This window comes from Agelaius tricolor, unplaced genomic scaffold (assembly GCF_023055355.1).
Source record: "Agelaius tricolor isolate 1412-34295 unplaced genomic scaffold, bAgeTri1.0.p SCAF_24, whole genome shotgun sequence".
Taxonomy (NCBI): Eukaryota; Metazoa; Chordata; class Aves; order Passeriformes; family Icteridae; genus Agelaius; species Agelaius tricolor.
This window is the reverse complement of record NW_027269284.1, coordinates 8,967,987-8,992,603: the sequence shown is the minus strand read 5'-3', so window position 1 is coordinate 8,992,603 and position 24,617 is coordinate 8,967,987. Positions and strand designations below refer to the sequence as shown.

The 24,617-nt window shown below is 38.3% G+C and overlaps 1 protein-coding gene across 6 annotated transcripts in view; it reads left to right on the top strand.

The window, feature by feature from the left end:
- Positions 1–24,617, top strand: part of SORCS2 (sortilin related VPS10 domain containing receptor 2) — a 536,289-nt gene that overhangs the window by 437,948 nt on the left and 73,724 nt on the right. For all 6 annotated transcript variants that reach the window (XM_071447415.1, XM_071447414.1, XM_071447413.1 and 3 more), the window contains exons 6-11: positions 897–961; positions 3,417–3,535; positions 6,696–6,785; positions 16,505–16,684; positions 21,886–22,032; positions 23,393–23,495. In XM_071447415.1, the coding sequence (XP_071303516.1) occupies positions 897–961; positions 3,417–3,535; positions 6,696–6,785; positions 16,505–16,684; positions 21,886–22,032; positions 23,393–23,495 (704 nt within the window). The remainder of the gene's footprint in view (positions 1–896; positions 962–3,416; positions 3,536–6,695; positions 6,786–16,504; positions 16,685–21,885; positions 22,033–23,392; positions 23,496–24,617) is intronic.

Genomic DNA, 24,617 nt, shown 5'->3' with positions numbered 1-24,617 from the left:
CTCGATGACTCTTGCCCTGCCAGTGAAGGGCCTTGAGAAAAGTGATGTGTCTGTGGGAGTGGGGCTGGATGCTGCTCCACGTTGTGACAGCCCCAGTGCCAGCCCAGAGCTGTCTCTGCAGAACCTGCCTGACTGATGGCAATAGAAGGGCCAGAAAAAAGCACAGTTGGGGCTGCCATTGCCAGGATGGAAGCCCTGAGGGCAGCAAACTCATCTTTTGGCTGAGCATATTTGACATGAGAGATATTGGGAGAAAATCATCCTGTATTCCCATTACACCTTTACAAAGTTAAATGGTACCTTGATCAACTCTGACTGAATTTCCTTCTCAGGATATTTTTCTCAAAATTATTCTTCATTTTCTTTGTCAAAGCAGAATGTACTCTTCTCTTGACTATGCTAACCAAAGATATATCAATTTGTTATGGAAACCATGTGTCAAGTCTAAGATATTTCTAATAAGAAAGGAATCTAACTCTTTTTTAGCATTATATCTGCTTTATAGTCTCAAATGTTAAACATAATTGTAAAAAGATGCTATAGTGCTTGCCAGTGCATGTGAATGTCTGCATATCTGTGTGTGTGTATATATCAATTTATGATTATGAAGGTTTTTTCCTAGTTTCATGTATATTTCTACTCCTTTTTTTCAATTGATTCTATTTATATGCATTTTTAGTAGAAGAGATTCTAAAGAAATTTAAGAAAAGCATAATGTAAAGTAGGAAAAAATAAGTTGTTTGTAGATGTTAGTAATAGGACATTATAAATGGGGTTTATTTTATTCCCATCTAGAATTCTAAAGCTGGTTGGTATGAAATCCTCTCTTTTCTTCCATCCACATGATTGCTATTCTGTAGCTGGCTCTACATAACTTGATTACATTATGTTCTCAGGGCTGTTGCTGGAGTTGACGGGGACCTTGATTTAGTTCATATGGAAATCCAGGACCCCAGTGGAGGTATGCAAATGAAAATGCTATCAATTGATACACTAGTATGTAGTTATTTCTCTTTGGTTTACAGGTACTTTTTGGACTGTTTTTAAAACTAGTCAGAAGAGAAAATGTGCAAGTCAGATTCTTTCTCTGTTTATTTGTACTCAGCAAAACTGTCCTGTTATATAAAAATATAGTGTAATTTAAAATCTACTTGTTTTTCACTTTAAGAGGAATTGATGTCAAGATGCTAAGCTCTATTGATAATGTCCATTAATAGTGCAATTTATCCTGGCATTTGAACATTGAACAGTTTTTCCTGATTTGCGAATAAAACTGGCAATGCAGTGTTAGTGCTGGGTGAGTGTCTGTTAATGTGAATCATTGCACATGTCAGGTCTAGTGCAGCAGCCACCATCTCTCAGAATTTCCTCATCTTACAGTATCCACTATACTCTGAAACTTCAAAAGGGAAATAAATGGAAAAGCTGATTAGTAGTCAGAATGTGCTTAAAGAGTCACCATGATTCCAAATGCTTGTATAGTTTCTTGTTACCTATCCTACTCCTGAAAGATAATTTAATTCCTTGAATCAGATCATCTAAGTTCCTGTGCAGTCTAAAAGTGAGCCATAAAGAATGCACAGTTTGACTTGCTCTGTTCCCATAGCTTTTCTTAATCATAGCCCTATTAAAAAATCAAAGTTATCATGTTAAAAGCTGAATGAAAAAAAGTCTAAATCTTTTAGCAGTGAGGTTTATGAGACATGGTGACAGCTCCATCAGATGTTTTCTTTAGAGACAATGTAAGATGATTCTTCAGGGACTGAATGCTAAGGAGATTTTGGTTGGTGGTGGATTTTGGGTGGTTTTTTTGGTTTATTTTTTCACTTGGTTGGTTTTGGTTTAGGGTGGCTTTTTTGGAGGGGAGTGTGATTGGTTGGTTGGTTTGTTGGTTGGTTAGTTATTGGGTGTTTTTTTGGTTGGTTGGTTGTTCTTTTTTTGTTTGTTTGTTTCAGTTTTGGTGGGGTTTTTTGGTTTTTTGGTTGGTTTTTTTTGGGTTTTTTTGGGGGGTTTTTTTTGGGTTTTTTTGTTTGGTTGGTTGGTTGGTTGGTTGGGGTTTTTTTTGTGGGATTCTTATTTTATTTTTTATTATTTAAGAAATAGCAGAGAAAGAAAAACTCTCGTGAAATATCTCCTGGACTGGCTTTATGCAATTAGGGTCAATAAAAGCATAGCCATTGATTTTAGTAGAAACAGCATCTTTGCACTATCCATATGACAAAGAACTGTAATTTTTGTGTTGTGAACTGTGAACACCTGCAAGACTTTAGTTGGTCCATTGCTGCACCAAATATCCTCATGGTGATGATTTGGACATAAGCAGGAGAACTTGGATTGACTCTAACTGCCTCTAAAACAGATCCAGATTTTAAAACAAATAATTGTATCCAGTATACTGGTTTGTCCTTCTCTAATAAAAAGTCATTAAATGTGGGATGCATTTCCCCTCACACTGCAAAGCTAGTTAAGGACATGGGGATACATGATTTGCTCTCTCACACTGTACCTGGAGCATGAGTAGCATCAGTGATCTGGGCACAAGATTGTGTAAATAACATTTTCCTCACTGTGCTTGGGCAAGTCGCTCAACTGCTTTGTGCTCAGAAGCTTGTGACAAAGGATGAGCTGTACAAGAGCTTAGGGAAGGTCTTAAAGAGTCCCAGGGAAGGTCTTTAAGTCACAGCTGGTATAAGATAGTGATTGTTGGCTCTGCTGTCTCTGATAAGAGCAGATTATATCAAAGATGCAGTGGTGCTGTTCTAAGAATCCAGGGAGAGAAGATAGTCCTTGCTAACTGGAGAGGAAGAGAAAGGCCATAGCCTCCTCTGATTGTAAATCAGCCTAAGCTTTTGCAGCAAGGTATTAACTCTGAATATAGAAATCCTGCCCCAACAGACCAGTTCCAATAGTGTGCTAATAGTGTGTCTGAACATTCTTACAGAGCTTTGAAAATAGGCTTTAAAATTCTGCACGCTGTCTATTAAATGGAGCCTGATTCTTTTCTCATTCATCACAATTTTATACTGGGCTTGATCTATTGATTTCAGCTATGTTGTGTCAGGCTGCCATATCTCCAAGTGAATAATTCGGCTCTGTGCATAGGTTAAGTGAGAAAAGAGGCTCCTTCTATTATCCCCACCCATGAATGGCTCATTCATCTAACCCCTAATCTCTCTGGACCAGCAAAATTTGGATAATAACAGGCTGCCTCCAGGGAACGATCTGAGCTGTAAGCAGTTAATATATTCTCAGTATGTTGGAGATTGAAAAAGTCTTATAGGAGAGTTTAATGTAATAATTCTACAACTAACTCACCTGGCAAAGGCAGCCTTTTTCCTACATGAATAGCATTTAGTACTGCTTGCTTCTTTTTCCCTTGATAGCCCTGTCATATGTTTCTGTCTCTCTTCCCTCAGGTTATCGCTACATCACTTGCCAGATTCAAAATTGTTCTGATAAGACAATGACAGTCCCATTTGCTGGCAGCACTGATCGGGATTCCCTGACTGTGCAGGATGACTACATATTTCTTCAGGTATATATGTACCTCATATTTCTCTGCCATTTTTGGGAGAGACAGCTTATTTTGGAATTCAAAAATAAAGTTCCAAACAGTGCAGCAACACTGTAAGGAGCAGGGAGGAATTCATGAATGATGATTTATGATTTTTTACATGGTAAAAAGCATTCCTTTATCATTCCAAACAAAAAAGAAATTTTAAAAAAAAGCATCTTTAGTTTGTGCAACAAGTTGAACTTTAACTATGTGAAAATTTTCAAGTGGATTGTGTTACTTTTTATAAATACTCTTGTGTGTTAGGTGAAATGCAAACCTTATGTTCCTGAGATTAGAAACTCTTCTAGGTCCTTTCCAGGACAAAACACAAAAACATTCCCTGGGAAGAGCATCCAGGGGCAGCCACTGACAGAGTATTTGCACAGCTTCTTCTCTTGCACGTGGATTTTCCTCTGAAGAGATTTTGCCAGGAAAGAACTGCTAACATGGCTGTGCTTAGGAAGCAAAATGGCCATAGCTGGGGAGCTTGGAGCAAATTAGCATGGAATCATAGGATGATTTAGTTTGGAAAAGACCCTTAAAATCGAGTCCAGCCACAAACCGAACACTGCCAAGTCCATCACTAAACCGTGTCCCCAAGCGCAACGTCTACAGCTCATGGTGGTCCAAATTACGTTGGGGTTGTTTCATTCCCAAATTACAAGACCTGCCTGCAGAAATATGGGCTGGAACTTTGTCAGCCATGTGGCACCAGTACAGCTCAGGCACACTTGTAAGTATTGTTTTAAGTGCTTGGCACTGGTTGTGGTTTGAATCTCTCAGAGCTGCAAACTTCTCAAGGAGCAGTTATGCCCTTTTTGTTTTATTAGATTTTAGTAGGGAAGTTGCTGTGCTTTCCTTAGTGCTCAGCTATCATTTTTCTCTTACTTTGATGAGGTTTGTTTGCTGCAAGGCTTGTATATTTACTGACTTTTGCAGGAAAGCTATTTTGGGGCAGTGGATACCCCTCCCCACCAGTGCCTCAGTGTGCATCAGCTTGGCTCCTTTCCAACTTTCCCCCCTTGAGCCTGTTTCTTCCACAAGGACCTGTAAATTAGCAGGGTCACAAAGGATCTTTTCCCCTCTTGTTTGGCATAGTGGTTTCAAGGACCTGCATGGCTTAGAAGAATTAACACTAAAAAAAACCCCATCCAAACAAAAAAAACTAAAGAAAGCCCAACAAAAACCCATGCACCAGCTAAAAGGAAAAAAAAAAAACCAAAACCCACAACAATAACAAAAAAAACCCCCAAAACTAAAACCCAATGGCATTGAGAAAGAACTTCTGGACTAAAGTAGCCCTTTTCAGATAAGATCTAGCACTCATGGAATGCATTTTGCTCAAAGGTGTTATCATCTGTGGCTCCCCTCAGGCACAGTCTAAAAATCCATTTCGTAGTGTGTAGATGCTGAGAACTTCTTCTCACCATGCAAACTTCCAGACTGCTGTGCTCAGCAAAACACTGGCTGCTTCCTCATCAAGCATTTTGCTTTGCTGGATGCCATGTACAACTGCATCCTGAGCTATTACTCCCTTTCATGACAGACATGAGCAGACACAAAAAGTGGAAATGTATACACATAAGTAATAGACAGTTGCACCTCAATGATGCTTTTGGTAATTTGGTCTCTCTAGATCTGAGACATGTCAGTGCCAGTAGATGAGGTGTTCATGTGTTCCTCATAAAGGGGAAACATCCCTAGTGTTTTTCCTTTGGACTTTTCTGCAGTAAAACACAATATGTAACGTATATCTTATTGCTAAATTGGTTTGCAGTTAGCCATATCTGTATTACTGGAGGATAGAAGGTGACTCTGGGATCCTGTAGTCATATCTGAAGCAAAGCACCCCAGAGTTGTGAGGCAGGACAGCATTTACCTGTTCCAGTGGAACCACACATCAGCTGCACATCTGAGAAACACATACTTTTGAAACTATGTGGAAATTCTTTTATCACTACACTAAAGTACAGTTATATAAGTTATAATCAGACCAAGGACTCCTCATGATATCACAATGATGCCTGTCAGAAAGAGGATGGGACAGAATCCTCTGTGCAACAAGACAGGAGAGTTTGAGACTGTCTCCCTGCCTCTGGCATTGTTCATCTTGCCTGAGCTGTGCAGATGTGAATCACGGTGTTGCAGGTCTGCACTGGCCCAAATCTATTTTGGAGATTTTTACCATCTCAGCCACATTTCTTTAGTATGCCTATGTCCACAAAGATTAGAAACTTTCTAATACTCATTTTTTTTCCCAATTTGCACTGACAGTCAGACAGTTTCAGAGGTGATTTCAGTAGGAGGATTAAAGTTTCAACACTGTTCTTAAGCACAGACCAGCCTTTAATATCAGTGAGGCTTGACATGACTATGTGCTTCAAGTCCAATTTTCCTCTGCCTTGCATCATCTCCAGTCATTTAAATGAATGATGATAAAACATGCATTTAAAAAAAGCCCGTGGACAGATGGGTAAGACTGCCATTTAGCACTAGTTAAGCAAATGATGAGGTTTTTGGTTTGATCCATCATCATTTCACAAATCACATTCCTAAAGGCATCACATTCTTTATACCACAAAAAAAAATGCATACAATATTAAATACTTTGTTACTTTTAAAATATTCAGGCATGTGGACCTGCTGTCATATATCAACTTTATTTTTACCAAGCCAAGTCAAGTTTTCATGTTTCAGGATAGGCTGTCTTTTGAATCTTGTTCCCTTTTTAAACACAAAAATTTAGGAGAAGAATAGTGGGATTGGAGTAGTATTTTAAATGGATTTCCCAAGTCAAAAAAAGAAGATGAGGCTCAATGTGAAAAAAGTGAAATATTGCCAAAGGCTGAGTTTTATTTACTGATATGATCTGGTGGTGCTCAAAGGTTTAGTTGGAATTATGCCAATTTATATACCAGCACATTGGTGTTAAATTTTTGATTAGAAAATCCAGGAGAGGTTGTGAGTTGACAATTTTCACTGATGTTTATTTGGAATATTCCTTTTGGTACTTTGGAACTCTGCAGTAAAAGTAATGACTACATATTTCAGTTACAGCTTAAATGCAAAGCAGTTTTCTATCTCAGGCTCTTTAGATTTCACATAAGCTGTCACAGAGTTCTGTTTCTCCTTTCTGTAGACAACATCAGCAAACAGGACCAAGTATTACGTGTCGTACCGTCGAAATGGCTTTGTTCAGATGAAGTTGCCAAAATATGCATTGCCAAAAGTAAGTGTGCATGCTTTCCTTTCTCTTGTTGCATTTGTCATCTTCTCTTTCTACCTAAACCAGTTTTGTTCTGCTCTTTTTCAAACTTCATTATTCTGAGATCAACGTTTCTCCTTGTAAGGACTTTTGAACCCTTGTTTTTATTTTGAATGCTACTTTTTATTCCATTAATGTAGTACTTGTAAACCATAGAGGGGAATAATGTATAACAGCTTATTTGTCATTACTGCAACAGTTTTTGAGCTTTGATTCCATAAGGCAGTGCTATACACCCAATGGCAATGGAAAGATATAGAGCAAGTGTTCTTTCAAGAATCAATTACATTTTAATTCCACATGGTGTTGTCTGGTATAAGCATGAATACTAATAGAAGAGAAATTAGCTACTTGGTGTTTCTCTATTTCATTAAAGAATCCCAGTACTGACTTTGACTGCTCAATGAAATTGCAAGACTTGGTGAGAGGCTCCTTCAGTCTACCATATCTTCCTGGTGGTAGGGTTTCTATATTTCCATAGTAAATCAGCAGTTAAGCACAGAAATTTAAATATGGTCTAACTGATGCAGTTGAATTTTTTGTGCTGCACACAGTCTATTTCCTAACTTTACAGTTAGAAGGCTTCTGCAGTCCTGAAGAAAAATAACTTGGAAGTTAGAGAGATCCAGCTGGATAAAACCCTCAGTAACAACTCTGACCTTACAGTTTTCCCTGCTCCCAGCAGGAGGCTGATCTGGAGGTCTCATGAGGTTCCTGCTTTTTCATGTGATTCTCTGTGATTCTGCCACTTACTTAGCAGAGAACTTGTTTTCTTTGCATGCCTTGAATTGTATTAGTTTAATTAATTGCCCATCTAAGGATGGACATTAGAGTACAATTTATTTCCTTTTGCTGTTATTGTTATAAAGCAAACATTCTAATATTAGATTTTTTTCATCTTAGATTTTTTATGCCAGTATATATGGTGATCTGAAGTAATTTTAAATTACTTCATATTACCAGAATCTCAGATCAAATTCTCAGGTATTAGTTGGACAAAAATCTGAAACTTGGATATGTTCCTAGTAACACTACAGAAATATCTATCTCTCTATCTCTCTGTGTCTCTATCTTGTGTAAGAAATGTGTAGTCAAAGACAGATATATAGACCAACAGTAACACAAAGTTATTTCTGTGGGTTTTAGACCTTCAAGGCAGCCTTTGTGCTTTCTTGGGGGAAACTGTAGTCAGGAAAAGAGCAGGAGAATATCCAGGTTTTGAAGGTTAAAATATGCCAAACATGGAAACCTCAAGGGACTGCAGCCCATTGAACCCTGCACTGGGACACAAATAAGCAATTAAGGAGCAAGGCAGGGAAGCAGAGTGTAAACAAGGAGCTTCTGACACATTCATAAAGTGTCAGCCACAATTCCCTGGCATTTCTGTCATATGGAGTCTGGATTGTTTGAAATAGTGCTGCATGCTCAATTCTTTGCCTTGGAAAATATGGCTTTTGTTTATTTTTCTCTTTTTTTTTTTTTTTTCCTTGCTAAGTGGATTACCCCAGGCCTGACTGAATAAATAAATTAGAAGTTAATGGTTTCATTTTGGATAGAGTCTATTGCTACCTAGGAACAGGTTGACTATGTCATTTTGAAAGGGATGTTTTTGTGCTCTTCCTAGTTCAGACAATACCCAACAAGAAAAATAAAGTAAATATTATCTCTTCAGCATTTTGACAATACTGCCAGGAGACGTTTCTTTGGTATCTGCACAAAACAGAGTTGAAAATTGCAGGAAGAGGGCCTGGAAGCCAGAAATACATTTTGAATAGTGATTTAGAATAATTATGAATATGAAAGATTTTAACCTTTTCTAAGACATTTTCTTTTAAGTGATTTGGTACCTTCACATTAGAACAGAAATTTTACATACTGAAATAAATATGAACACAGCTCTAAAATTTTTTACAGTGCTATATTTCAGTGAGAATCATCCAAGTGCAGTAGAATTGGATCATGGAACTTTGCAAAGACACAGGATATCAGCAAAGATCCTGGCACATTAAATGTGCATTTAGAACATGTGGCTTTGAAGCTGCTTCTTTTATGGTGGTTGGAGATAAACAGAATGGAAGAATTTACAAAGGATGTTTTTTAAGATTGATTAAAACCAATAGCTTTTGAAAGATCTGAGTTTCAGAGAGTTTTAATATTAGATTTTGCTTAACCAGGAGATGAAGCATGACTATAACAGGCTATATTTCATTTTTCTTGAAAGCATGAAATGAAGTGTCAAAAAAATCTCTTTCCAAGTGGTCTCTGTACAGAATTTTTGAGCAATGATTGTTAATAGGGAAGGAAAACTGTAGCTAAGTCAGAACTTGCTCTAGACTGGTCAAGGTTGTGTCTAACAATATCAGGAGAGCTGTGCCAAAATGCAACCTGTAGCCTTAGGGAACTGGGCTGGGTTCTTCAGATGTTATTCTTTTGCTGCATAGATTCCTTTCATGATGATTTTGCATAAAGAGATAGAATGAGCAGTTTCAGACTGAATAGTTAAAAAATGTTTTTGATGTCTCATTTTCCTTTCAATATAAAAAGGTTGGAAATCTGCAAGGAATTTATTATCTTTTTTTTATATTATTTGCATTTGTATTTTTGTTTGTGTTTGTCCAAATGCATCCCCAAAGATAAACCTAGAAAATAATAGTGTGTCTTTGTTCATATTTACAGTCCTCCTTACTTGTGAATGAGAGGCTGCTAAAAGCAGCTTCCAGCCAAGCTTTACCTCTGTTAAGTTTCTGGGCTCCAGCTCCACAGTGCCTCTGAGATCACCTTTTTGTAACACATCATTGCTCTGTGTGTGTACAGACAGCAGAGCCATTGGGGGCCATCAGAATTCAGATAATTTTTTTAACCTTTCTTCTGTGCTGGTGAGAGATCTTTTTCTTTTTGTAACACTGTGTTTGATACTGACATTGCATGGAATCCCACAGCTGTCTCCTGCATTTGACAAGTGCTGGCTGCTGCCAGGAAAGGTGGAAGCAAAGGCTGGTGGGACCATATCAAAGGTTGCTTGTATGCTCCCCAAAACAGAAGAGGAATTTTCAAACTACTGTTTTCAAACTGTTGTTTTAAAATTGAGCTGGTTTCTATACTGTATTCCATTGTACCAAGACTGCTTGTTCTGTGCTGCTAAAACTAGATCACAAGTTAGGAACTCGTGGGAAGTGAATACCAAAGTCAAGGCAAGAGCAGCAGGACAGCATTTGTGGGTCAGCTTGGCTGGTTAGGAGGGTCCCAGGGGATCCAGCAATCCCCCCTGGGCTGTGTTCAGCCTGGAGCAGAGGAGGTTCAGCTGCCACAGCTGGGAGGGCAAGTCTGCCCAGAGGCACAGGCTAAAGCCCCATCCCGACTGTCAGCACCAGCCCTGATTGCCCTCTCCTTGAGAAGTGCAATTTGAAGAGGGAGAGAGAGGAGCAGTACATTGGGGCTGGTCCTTGTGCAGGTATTTGAGTCATGCTCTGATGTGGGTAACACTAAAACTGGGAACTAGTTCATTCTGAGAGTTTAAGGAAAAAACATTGTTAACAAAATTTTTGACCAAGCCAAGGAAACTGCTACAAATTATGGCAATTTTACTATTGGAATTTGGAATAATTTAATTATTCTGAGTCCTCTTCCCGTCTCTCTTAAATAAATCCTATTGATAATGATCTCCCTTTAAGAACTGATACAAGGCATTGATTGATTCTGCATTCATTCATGCCTCCTACAAAATCTTAATGATGCAAGAGCTCTATTGTTTGTTGTATCCTGCTGCAATTCAGAAAGTTTAGTTCTGAAAATATATGGTGTGGGAAAAGCTTCTTTTATCTTTTTCAATCTCTGTATCTATTTTCTATCTTGTGAAATAAGCAATAATGTAAAATTTTTCAGGTAACCAGGAAAAATAGAAGTATAGGGTAAGAACAAACAAAAACAAAAGAAGAAAAAAATCCAATTGCCTCAGAAATAGGTTGAAGTCTGTACTTTATTCATGGCAATACAAATCTCCTATAGATGCCTTCTATCAGATCCATGTATTTTTTTGGTTTGATTTTCACCTGGTCACCTCAAAGCATGCCCACCTCTTCTTGGCTTCAGTCTGAATACTCATCACTGTTTTAAGCATAGACTTCTGAAATTGTCTGTGTCATTCAATAATAGATCTAAGACAATCCTTCAGTGGGTCTATCCATTAACAGCAGAAATGGTAGAAGATTCCTGCAACCCTTTTGTGTGATGTTCTCTAAGGATTTGGCTGCCAGATGGTTGGATTGCAAACTACTGAGTCTATGACAGCTCATTTGCAAGGCTCTTAGTCTCCCAGTAATTTTTGTTCCACTTGGGAAGCCCCTTTGCCACCTCTGCCACTCACCACCCTGGGAAGCTTTGGGTGAGGTTGTTCCCCTGTACCAGGCAGAAGAGCAGTTTTTAGTGGCAGCTCCATTCTTCTGGAACTCCACTGGAATAGCTGTTGAGCAAAGAAGAAAAGGGAAAGAGTGGGAATGCAGGTGGCAGTGGCATTTGCTGCAGAGGAAATATTCCTTTCCCAGGCAGTGTCACCACAGCAGCCAGTGAACCTGAGCTATAGCAGTTGTCTGACTTGCTGGGTGTACAAATCCATCTGAGGAGGATTCAAGGAACTGTTCTTTTCTTCACTGTGCAACTTATTGATTTCTCTCCATGAACTTTTTTACTCAGCCATGCAAGGAAGATTAGGAGGATTATCTTTGGGATATGTGCCATCCAGTTACCTTGACTGTGCTTGAGAGATTACAGGAGTATAAATGTGGTACATCTGGAGGTCAAGACTGAGACTGCAGAGCCTTGAGTCCTTACATCTGTTCCACTACTGATACATTTACTCCTCACCATTCTCTGTTTAATACATTGCTTATTTCATGTTAACATTTTGCTCAACCACAGCATCAAAGGATTGCAAAGGGGCAGAATTCTGGCATGACCATAAATTGTAAGATTTAAACCCCCAAGAATTTTGAATGATACTTCCTATGTTATCAGCACATTGTAGACAAAGGAGCACTAGTGGGCTGTACAATCTTGTCATCTTTTGTAGCCTTCTGTCTTCAGGCTGTAATTGTACTTATTTGTGTCATAGAGTTTCTTATCACAGTTAGTAATATGATAAACCATACTGAACATTTCTTGAATATAAAATTCTGTAAAGTATTTGCAAACTTATAGGCTGGTCAGTTACTGAATGTAGATGGTATGTGTCTGTATACAATGAAGACAACTTATTGCCCTTCCCTTCCTCCTTTAAACCTCTTCCCTTCTTTCCTGCTATCCCCAACTGCCCCACATCCAGCTCTGTTTAGGCTTTTTGGACCAACTTTTGATTGCATGTTCATTCAGCTTTATCTGATAACAGACTTGACTACATTAAAAACAGGTAATTAATTATGGAAAGACTGTTGGCATCTCTGTGTTAGAAGTAAAGAAATAATTTTTAAGCAGTGTTTTCAAGAAGAAATATTTGATTGTGTCTGTATACTTGATGGAGGAGTTCTTGGATGCCTGTGCTCCAGGTCATGGCTGAACATGCCCAGTTCTTTCAATGCCTTGTGTACACCCTCAGACTCACTGATTTAACAGACTGTGTCTGTTCCATGTGATATGGAGTTTCTTTGAAGTGATGCTCATCTTTTGGAACAAGTTGGCCTTCTGCAAATGCCTAATTATTTTGGGTATCACTTTGAAACTCTCTTTGTGTTATTTGTTTGTTAATTATGTTCTCTGCTATTGATGTAGTACAAACATAGCAGCTTACAAGTCCCTGAGAGAGCAGGAGTGACATGACCTGTCACTGGATGCCTAACTTAATCATGCCAAATTTTAATATGAAGTCTTTGATCAGGATTTGTTTAGCATTTTTTGTAGAAAAAGTAATTCTGATTCAATACATCTCCAGCTGTCCTTAATTCTAATTCCATGGGCTGGTTCACTGCTTTGGACCTATGAATAGTTTCACAGATTTTTACTGATAAATATACAGATTTCTGTGCTTAGTGTGGTATAACATGTCCCAGTGAAGAGAGAATGATGAAGGAAAAATTGTGACAAAGGAATTGTACAAAATAGAGTGCACAAGAAGCACCTTAGTAAACAAAACAGAGAAATCTCATGGGGGCTTAGAGGTTTAAAAAAAAAACAAAACAAAACAACAAGAAGTTTTGGGCAATGCAGCTCATAGAACCTCAGAACTGTGCAAAAGCTTACAACCTAAGAAGGAGAATACTGGTATTTGGGAATTACAGACTGTGGCTGATACCAGCTGACATTGGTGAGCTTTGCAAAAACAAAGAGATAAAGAGGAAAGTCAAAATAGCAAGAGCATGGATACGTGGGTCAGTAAGAGAGAGAGCAGAGGAGGCATAGCAGACTTGAGAGGCCAAAAGTAAAGTAGCAGAGATAAGAGAAGGGATGCCCATGGAGAAATGAACATACCACAGAGGAAACAGCATGGTTGCTATGGCAAATCTGGGAGAAGGTTCTGCCTTGGGTCTTCTGGAAGGCCATGGGTTCTCATTTCAGCATGGAAGTGAAAGAAAATCACAAGATCTTAAATAGTGAATGTGTATGAAAATGCAGCCTGGAGATAACAAAAATCTGAATAGAGACAATAAGGAATGTTCCAAACCCTGAAGATCTCTAACATCAGTGAAGAAGGTCTTTATAAATTAATTTGAATAAATTGTGTGTGAATAGCATAATTACAGAAAAATGTGGTGATCAGTGGCACTTTGAGTAGCTTGCAGAATGAAGAGAGAGAAGGCAGCAGGTCCAGCACAAGGCAATTGCCGTAGTCCAAGCGTGAAATCATAAAAGAATAAATGCTTTCCTTGTAGGATCTGCTGAGGTTACAGCCTAAGGTTGTAACTGTGTCCATGAATTAGATAAAGCAGTAAAAACGTGCATTCTCTCCATCAAGATTTTTTTTCCCTCGGACATCCTTTCTGGTTAACTCTTAGGTGACAGACAGTAGGTACTGCCTAGCACTGTTTGCTGATGTCCCCTGTCCATGTGCTTCTCACCTCTTGAGCAGTGGGGGTAGCTGGGATGAAGGAATGGAATCCATCCCCTGTATTTGCCAGTTAATTCCTTCTTTTTAAATTCACCTTTCAGTATAGGAATAGTAGAAAAGTGACATGGCCATTTGGCTTTGTTTTAACTAGATTTTCAGCAGTTTGTGTTAACTGGGATTTTGAAAGATAAGTTGAAGAATTGGGCATGAAATTTGCAGTTTTCCTCACATTGTCAATTACTTTTCCCAAAAGATTGTATCAGAAAGCAGGAAATGCTGCACAGGATTGTTGCAAGGTAGTATAACTGAAAGACTGCTTTGTTTCTTGAGGGAAAAGAAATCATTCTGAAAGGAAAATAGCTGTAAGGCTGAGCTGGAAATCTGAAAGGAAGGAACAAAGTTCAAGGCAGTGCAAGGGTAATTTCACTTGCTAAGACCAGGATCTGTTAAACTCTTGCCTCAGCAAAGTTGCCAACCAGCAGCCTGAGAGGACAAACATCTTTATTACGAGCAGCCACTGCCAAGAGCAAAGTGAATTCTGATTTGCTGAGTAAAAGTTTGCATCCAACCTCTCTTTCCCTCACATGACCCCCACAGTCTGCCCCAAATTAATCTCCCTGTCCTTGTGCACTGCACATTTTGGCTCTTTGTGTGTTGCTTCTGATGGCTCAGCTGCTCCTACCCCAGCCTGGGATGGGAGACCCAGATCTGAGCCCATCCCCAGCTCTTACCTCTGCCACCAAGGGCCACCCAGGCAACCCCTGCCACCTCACCAGGGAAAGCATGGAGTGGGACAGCATTGGGGCAGGGAAGGTGCCTTGCCTACATTCCCTGGGGGTTTGCATTTCTGTGGCACTGTGTGAATGTTTTATTGTAATAATGTAGTCGTTAATTTTGCAGAAAGCTCCTGGCTTCGTGGAAGATTAGGGGTTTTCTAGAGGTTTTCACATTAAAAAATAGTTTCTTTATTCTTTTTGACTCTGCTTCGTTTCCATCCTTATTTTCAGATAGCCATGAGAACTTTCCATGTGGGCTACCAATCCTCATGTTGCCCTGGTTCTAGGCAGGAAATGAAACATTCTATACATTAAAGAGACTTTTAAAAGAACCTGTTGTGATCAGTTGCTGTGTTTTGCTGGCATTTCTGGCAGACTCTGCTTTGGAGTAATTGTTCAGTACCAAAAAAAACAAAAAAAAAAAAAAGAGCTATTCCTGGGATGCTAAACAAAAATCTACTTTACTACAAAGTTCAAATGAGAGTCTTTGGAAACAGCATTGAGCTGTCGTTGATAGGAAACTTCACTTAGATTCCTTTGTGTTGAGATGTGTCACATATGCAAAAATACTTTAAATTTAACTAAACTATAACTAAACTATTAGTATTTAATAACCCTCCTCTGTTCATATTAAAAATCTTTCCTTTGCATTATTTTACTTCTATACATGCCTTTTTTTAATCTAAGTGTCTCAGTCACTGTGCATTGCCTACAGTGTGACTGCCATGCTTTGCTGAGTACTCAGTGTTCCTCTGTTCCTCACTCTTTCTTCAGTCTTAACTGGATTCTTCTGAAACTGGTCTGTCTCCTTGAGTTCTACAAAGTTTTTTTCTTGATTTTTTTTTTTTAAGCCAATTCATTCTAAATTGATATTGTCTTGACATTCTGGTAACTATTTAATATTCACTCCATTGCCTTAAACTTTTTCAATAATAAGGTGACCAGAACTGAATGCAATATCCCAGTTAAGTTCCAAGGTCATCAAGAGTTGACAAGCTTCCAGTCTCTGTGACTTTATGTCATTTCTTACATAGCCCCAACATCTGCCTTTGTGCTCCCAAATCATGTTGCCAAGTCATGTCCCTTTATTCTCTTTCCTAAGCTTAGTTCAATGTTGCTACTTCCTGATTTATTTCTTCTGTTTGATATTAGTGTTAAATTATTTTCCCCAGCTGTGCATTTTTTTTTTGTCTGAGATATTTGGAGTGAAGAAGCTGGGAAAACTGAAAGCAAGCTGTAGCAATATCCATGCCTGAAATTCTTGGGAAATGATTGCAGAATGTTGACTCTCCTTTTATTACTGTTGAATATTTAAGTGGTTGTGTAGACATAGATAGACAAATTAATGTAATCTACTACAATGCACATGAGCTGGGTGCATGATAAGTGCTATATCCCATGTGAAGTGCTGTACAATGTATCTGATCCTCTTTGTGATATGCTATTTTTTTACCTAATTTTCATTTCTCTATTACTTGAAGATTATTTTTTTAGATTAGCTTTGTTAATGTTGTTTCATTCTTCCATTGACTCTTATCCAGATTTTAAAAAGTCTGTCACTTGGGATTTTTTTCCTTTCACTATTTTTCCTTTCAAGAAATCATTTCCTGCTGAAGTCAAAGCAGAGTACAGATATTGTACATTCAAGATTTTTTCCTTCACTAAGGTGGTTTGCACTGCAGTCAGAAGGCAGTGAGGAACCACTTTGGAGCACTGGGATAGGCATGCTGATTAGTATTATTTTGGGAGGTTATTGTTTTTAAACATTCAGATGTTCCCCCCCCCCCCAGTATTAAACACTCCTGACCAACTCACTGTTTGTACAATAGAAATTATGTAAAAAATTAGTCATTTTGTACCTTATTTTCCTACAGGATTTACAGATAATCAGTACAGATGAAAACCAGGTGTTTGTGGCTGTACAGGAGTGGTACCAGACAGACACATACAACCTGTACCAGTCTGACCCACAAGGTGTTTACTACTCCATCTTGCTGGAGAATGTCCGGAGCACGAAGCAGCCAGAAGAGAATGTCCTGATAGATATTCTGGAGGTACATCTTTACATTTCCCATTATGTGTAGTCTGTGGGGAGGATTTTTTTTTTTATTTATTATGAGTAGAATTAATTTTAAGTAATGTATTTTCACAGTTATATTTAAATAGAAAGTCTAGGATTTCTTATTTGTAGCCCATTGTTACTACTTACATGTTTCCCTCCTGCCCTACTAATGTGTTGTGTATACTCTAACTAGATTCTTGTGATGGGGTTCTATGGATATGCAAATCCAAAACTGAGTTCTTTTTAAGATATTGAAAAGTGAATCTGGCAACACAATTTATTATTGAAGTAAGAAGTTATGCAGCTGTCTATGTACAGTTTTTTTCTTCTAGGTGACTCACTGGTGCTTTTCCTGGCTTAAGAGCAGGACATCTTTTAGCCAGTAGGGTTTTAAGTAGTAATCCTGCAAGCCTTGTGCTAGGTTGTGTGAGCTCTGAAAGGCTAAGAGCCAACAAAATTAGATATTGGGCAGCAAATTCACTTGCTTTCAGTACATGTGTGTGCCAACAGCATTTTCTGTGAGACCAACTCAGCTGTAAACAAATTTATCTTGTATTTTAACATCAGCTCACTTGGCAAAATAAAAGACTATAGTGTTTTGGAAGAGAATCAGAGGCTGTTATCAATTCCATTCCTGTTTAGGGAATGGAATTTCAGAATAATGAATTTCAATGTAACATTTGCTCTAGTTCTGTTCTTTCTGGCCAGTATCAGAGCATTAAACTGGCTTTGGTCTGACTCAGTTTGTCCCATTATATGTAATTTGCCTGGTGTTAATTTAAAAAACAAAAACAAAAACAAAAACAAAAACAAAAATTTTAAAGGTGCACCAGACTTCTTTGGCAAAGGTTTGTAGTAATTCTGGATACAAGGCACACAATGACAGAACTGTTAAATGGCTGTAATTAGACTCTTGGTGCAGGAAAATGATAGTGTTTTCTTCCTCCTTATCTCCTCCATCTTTCTTTAGCTTTTTCTTTCTAAATGGCTGTGGTAAAACAAAAAGGTCTCTCATTACCAGTGATTATTCTCTAGACTCTACCTTTTTAGAAATGAGGCTTCCTAATGAGTGAAGCTACACATTGTGTGTAGCCACGTTCCCACTGGGTGATTTATCGATAGCATTAATTTGCAGCGTTTTACTCTTGGGCACCCCTGTGACCAGGCAAAGCTAAAAGGCAGTCAGGTGCAATCTCTACTCCTTGCATCACCTGTAGCATGTAATTTCAGATAAGTCGTACAGAGATGCTACCCCTGGCTATCCTTTTGTCTACAAGAATTATTAACTTAATTCAGTTACACTGATTGTTTAATAATTTCCCCAATGTTGCCGAGGGCATATTAGATAATGCAATTGTAGTTTATTGTGTGCTGGATCAATTTGTAGGGTTACATTAAGAAGAAAATGTACACATGATAAGGACTATACACGTGGAGCCATACAATTCAATTCTTTTAAGCTATTTTTGAAACTGAGTTGCTTTATAGGAGAGTGCTGATGGCTTCTAGATAGCTTGCATGATAAATAATTAGTGCTCATCTTGTTTACTAGAATGGGATCAAGTGCTCATAATGTGTGGGTTGTTTACTCAGTATAAAATTGCTAATAAATAAAACACATATTGCAGCCCTTGAGGATGGGATTTTTTTTATTCTAATCTGGGTTTTCTCTTTCGGGCATTTTAATGCAAGTGTCCCATGTTGGGTAGGGGAACGTTCAGTGCAGCACAGAGACAATCTTCAGTGGTGGAAAGCTTCTCTTTCTGCCAGTATGTAATTCTCCTTACAATTTGTACTGTTCATCTTTGTTATCTTTTGACTGCACTTAATCTTTTGCTTGTACATCAGCCATAAAATTTTTAATAGGTATCTGCCTGTCTGTATTAATTTTCTTTTCTATGCTGTATCTTTTGTTTGCACCATATTTCTTCTCATGTTGCACACGTAAAAGGGAACAATTTACAAATAATTGTTTAAAGAAGAGAAGAAAAAAAAATTAAGCACTAAATGACTGTCCAAAAGGACCATGCCCTTGAATTATGTGACAATTTCAAGGAGCATGTTTTTGAAATTGTATCTAGTGCTGCCAGTGTGAAGGAGTCACAAATTTGACATAAACATATTTGCAGAATGGGCATACTAAGGCAATACCTCTGCATTGGTTCCTGCTGTGACTCCTTCTGTAGATAAGAGCTACATGAGTTGCAGTACACTTTCTTCATGCCTTTTTCCCCCAAACAACAAATTGTATATATTTAAATTTTAGTCACAAACATATATGATATAGCAGTAATTTCTACATTTCAGTAACTGCTGCTATAAAAGACTGTGGGACATCTGAACTGTGCTTCTTGCTACCAACAAAACAGAATATTGTTGGGGTGAAATATCAGAAATGTAACAAGGAGCAATTAACAAGTCACAGCAGAAAGTCTCAGAAAACAATTTTATTAGGTACAAAGTGCTTTTCTAAGAGTACTGGGGAACAACTATCCCCTGAACTGTTTAAGAAAATAGGCACTCTGAGAACTAAGCTCAAAGTCCAAAAAAAATCAGCAGAAAGGTGCTTTGAATTTCCTCCTGTACAGCTGTCCTGGGCTGTTCATCACAGTAACTGAGCACTGCACAATGTTGAAATGTCTTCTTTTCCATAGAAACTTACTATTAATGTGAATCTTTTCCTTTCTTGATAGAAAGATACTTATCTTGCAATTTTAGATTAGGGAACTAAGTCAAGGAATAGAATGTACAGAAGAATTTGGGTGCCTTGGCATCACAGCCAGGAGATAGATTAGACACACTTCATTTCCAGTATTTACAAAGTCAGGTGTGTATTTGTATAGGCCACAGGACAAATGAAATGGAAAATGCTACAGCAGGGGTGGGATGTTTTAAAGATGCCATTTTTTACACACCATAATTTTGTGTTAGTTATTGGGTTTTAGATTAATGCACCACTCCAAACATGATATTTCTGAACTTGCTCTGAAGATAGATGCCTGAAACCTATTTATTATTTCAAGCAGGGTTTATGCCTTTCATTCAAAGTGCAAATGCTGTGAAGTGCTGGTTGGCTTTTATCTTTTAAAACAGCAGTGAGAGAAGTTAACTGAGATACTGGAAGAAATGTTTTCATAACCTTTCAGTGCTTGATAGATCCAAACACTTATGTCCCATTTTCTAGAGAGGAGAAGTTACCCTAGAGCTTGGTTAGATTAGAGATGGGAGTGGCAATGGAGAAAAATTTTAGCCTGACTCCTATTTGATGATTATATGGAATTATTAAATATTCATTAAATGAGTGGGTGGGAAAGGGAAAGAGAGGAGAAAGAAAAATAATCATGATGCAGCACTGGTTTTGCCATCCACAGATGAAGAGGGAAACCTCAGTTGCAGTCTCTGATCTAATTATTGTTTAAATATTTAATATTGTGTTCACTGGAAGGAAGACATGCACAAAAATTTTACCCCAAGTCTGCCTTCTCATGTAAATATTTGAACTGCCAGGCTTTTTTTGTGGCTGAGCTATCTCTTGAAGGTAGACTATGTAAAAAATCCCCGGCAAGATTAAAATGCTTTGAAATTAAAGAAAGCAGGTTCACAATTTCTTCTCTTCCTTTCCTTTTCTCACCTGCACTGCAAATAGTTTACTTTTATGGTAGGTTTGACTTGGAGGTGGTTGTGAACTTTCAGCGTCCTGGATAAGTAACCCAACCACATATGCACAGGATTTGAGAAAGAAGGAGCTTGTGGGAGAGTAGAGTATTTAAATGTTTATATAGAACTTTTTTCATATATAAACTTATATATATTTCCAAGTTCTAGGCTGTTACCATAACCAGCAGAACACCCACATTCTCTGTAGGTTTGGATCAGTTCCTTCCTGTATTAATAAACAGTGAGTATCAAATCTGTAGCTTGCTGGTAGGGATGCCTGCTTTTCACCTTCAATGCAGACTTCTGCTAAATGAATGTTAAATGGAGTTAAGACCTGGCAACTGGAAAAAGAAAGGAACAGTAAATATTTCAAATGAAAAATAAAAGTTCAGAAGTGCATCATATTATCAGGAGCCAAATATTCCTGATCATCCAAAGAGCTGGCTGTCTTGTGCATGTATTTGTAATGAATGATTCAGTTTTGTTAAGAATCAGCATCCAAGGAGATGAGCAAGCTGTACTGTGCTGGAAATGTGTATCAGTTTATATATGTTGTCCAGAATTTTTCAAAAATTCAGGAAGTCTCATAAATAATGGCAAGGGAACCGAGAGCACTCTTAAGGAAACCTTCACTTTTAATAGAAGACCTTATCTCGTGCCCATGGGTGGAATATACATTAATATGTTAATAATTTAAATGTTAGGGCTAGAACTAAACATATTAAGTTATAATTACTGTCAGGCTGCTTCTAAAATTATACCCATTAACTTCGACACTTTGAGTTGTAGTAATTTTCTAATAAAGGTTGTTTTGAAATAAAATAACAGCCCAAGAGAAGAGGGTCATTTTTTGTTATTATTTTTTCTCCAGAGGTTAAACTGGTGAAGGGTGGACTGTGGAAGCATTTCAGATGCTTGAGAGGGTGATTCAGCCCTTAATGTGTCTTTCTCAGATGATCTGCCTGTATTTATTTCCTGCAAAGGACAAGACTGCTTCCCAGATCAGTGTTATTTTAAAGGCTATGATACTGTGTTGTGTTATTGTAATGTATTTGTGTGATATGGGCACAGAAATTCAGGTTAAAAGTTAGATGACTGTTAAAAATTGCTTACATCATTTGTAGAACAGCATTTTAAAAATGTCCATATTTAAGGAAAATGCAGAGGGGAAACTTTATTGGTGGACCATACTACCATAATTTTTATATTTTGCTATATAAATTGTTGTGTTTTGCTATATTAAACATGTATTTTAATTACCCTTCTGACATGGAGAGAACTGCATATGCTTTTTAAATACATTTAGAAATAAAAATCAGTTTGTAATTGTCCTTGTATTCCCCCTTTGTCCCTTTCCTCTTATATTTTTTCTTTCCTCATATTTTTTTAAGGTATCATCCACTTTCCTTTCAGTTTCCAGGAGAAACTACCTGAGATACACAGTTCAGAGCCACAAAAGAGCAGCTAATCAGGGATAATCCTTGCTGAAAGAAACGTGTATGTGCTGGATATTAGCTTTTCTTCTCTATGCTTCAGGTCAGAGGTGTAAAAGGAGTCTTTTTGGCCAACCAGAAAATTGATGGGAAAGTTACAACCCTGATAACCTACAACAAAGGCCGTGACTGGGATTTTCTAAACCCTCCAGACATTGATATGAACGGCAAACCCACCAACTGCAAACCTGTAAGTGGCTCTTTTTGGTGTATCCTCCCTCTGAAGTGTGCAAGAATTACCTGCATGGTAGGATGTGCAGGAGTTCCAACAGCCCAAGAGCTTTGTGCTGAGTTTAGCAGGCAAATGGACTTGCATTGCTTGAGCTGTGGTTCCATAGGCTCTTAGTCCAGCCATCATGTAGAATGAGGAGTCAGTGCTTTCTGGTGCACTGCATTTCATATTTGAAATCACTTTGACACAAAGAGGGCACATTTCTTGTGTGTCAACCACACAACCCAGTTCAGAATAATCATGGCAGTCATTTGTGTCTGGATATATGGGGCACATCATGAGTCAAACTCAGATTACCAATAATTTTTCTCTTTCCATCTCTTCATATTTTTGTTTCATAATAAACCAAGGTAACCTTTGGTTCCCTGTTAAAGGGAACTCCTGACAGTTGCTTGAAAATAAATACCATGGTAACTTGCATAAAATATTCCTTTCTTTTTGTAAGATGTTATTTCTGTTTGTTTAGATGTCCCAAGTGCCCATAGTATTTTATTATTTGCAAGGATTTACTGAAAGCCTTATATTTTTCCCACTGACTCTCTGCTCCTGCAGACCCAAAGCTCTGCATTTGTGGGCAAAACAAATGCTTGTAGTCCTGCCACTGCCAGAGATTTACTCCCTCTCCCCATGGCAGAAGTGAAGGGCTGGAGCTGCTGGTTCACTTTTGGAGAGTTCAAGGCTGTGCTGCAGGGCTCCAGCCTGTGGGGTCTGGTGCAGATCAGGCTGAGGTGAGTGGGACAATGGCACTGGCAGCAGCTCCCAGGCAGAGCTGGCAGCTGGCTCCTGGTGAAGCTCCTGGTCACATTGCTGTGAACAATATGACCTTTGAGTGCACTGCACAAAGGGCAAGAAGCAGTAAGTTGCTTAGCAAGGAGACATGATGTGTCCTAAACTCACTATGCTATTTTTCATACCACTTTTTTACTAAAAAAGGCATTTCAGCCCAAACAGTTGTTTTTAATAATAATTTTGCCATTTACCTGGGACCAACAAACATGCAATACTTGCTGCTGTTAGTTAATATTTTTAAGCAATTATGCAGTCAGGAGGGGGTTTGTATAATAATGCTGACTTCCTTGAGTTTGCAAATCTTTTTGTTGAGACAGTGGCACACTATGCAGACATCACCAGAGACTCTTGATATAAAGTGAAGACCGATACTTCAGACTGGAATTCGGCTCCATGGGAAGCAACCATTCTTCTTCTTTATGAAGACATACATTGCTGAAGCTGCTCCCTGTCTGGGCTTTCATTTATTCTAGGAGCATAAGTGATAGCAGTGATTTTTAAACCTGTTCTCTGCTTCTTCCCCCACAAGCCTGATTGTCACCTCCACCTGCATCTGCGGTGGGCAGACAACCCCTATGTGTCAGGCACAGTGCACACCAAGGACACTGCACCAGGGCTCATCATGGGGGCAGGTAAGTCCATGGCATTGCTTTTTAACACCTGAAATCTGGCAGGGATTCTTTGGAGATGTAGGCTTTGGATTTGTAAGAATACCGTGCTAAAAACATTGCCAAAACAAGGCTTTCCTGCAGAATAATCCTTTATGATGAAACAATTCAATATATAAGTCAATGGAAGGCCCAGAGTTGCATCTTCTCAGACACAGATCTACATCAGATCTAAATCAGTCACCTGGGTCCATCATGCTCTGCTGTGCTGTGCAGTCCCTCCTTCCCCATTAATGTGCTGTGGAGGTGTGGTGATGGCTGAAGGACGTCCTGCTTTCTTTTTCTCTGGAACTGATGTGCAGGCCCTTCAGCATCATGAATAACCCAGAAAAACTAATGGAAACAGTGGTCAATCCTTTGTTCTTTAAGCCTGGATACAGATAATTTGTCTTGTAATTTTTATTAATTCCTTTCTGCCTAAAGAGAGAGGAATTGAAAGAGGCTGTGTTGGGAGTGATGCTGGTTGTGGCTTCTCCATTATAACTTACATATGGAGTTATGTCAGTATGAAGTGGAATTTAATAAAGGAAATTCCATTGCAGTGTTGAGCACTCATCAAGAAAAATATTCACATAACTCAGTTTTGCTTTGTATCTTTGTAACCCATCTCTTCATTTTATTTAACCTTCTGTTTATTTGTTTCAAAATTGTCTAAATGTTAACGATACTAAGAGCTTTTTAAAATTGTATTCTTTTATTCTTATGTTATGGATGATGTTTAGGTGAAATGCACACATGTAGCTTCTCTTTTCATAAAAGTGCATCTGTTTTTAATGAATAATGGCTTCTACTTTATCCTACACTAGTCTCTGACAAACAGCTTACTAAGTTGAAAGTTTCCTGAGAATGTCAAGGTGAGAATATTTGGTGCTTAAACAGAATGACAGCTGCCAGTACTGGTAATTTTTCAATATAACTGAAGACTTCAAGTTTTTCTGTAATGTAAAGGGAGTTCAAAGTGTTTTACTGGAGACAGATCTATCTGGTGAAATGCTGCTGTGTTTTTATTGGTACAAATGAGACTAAGAGTTTGTGCAATGCCCTTGTAGATAGATTCCTGATATGTGTTCAGGTCAAACCTTATGA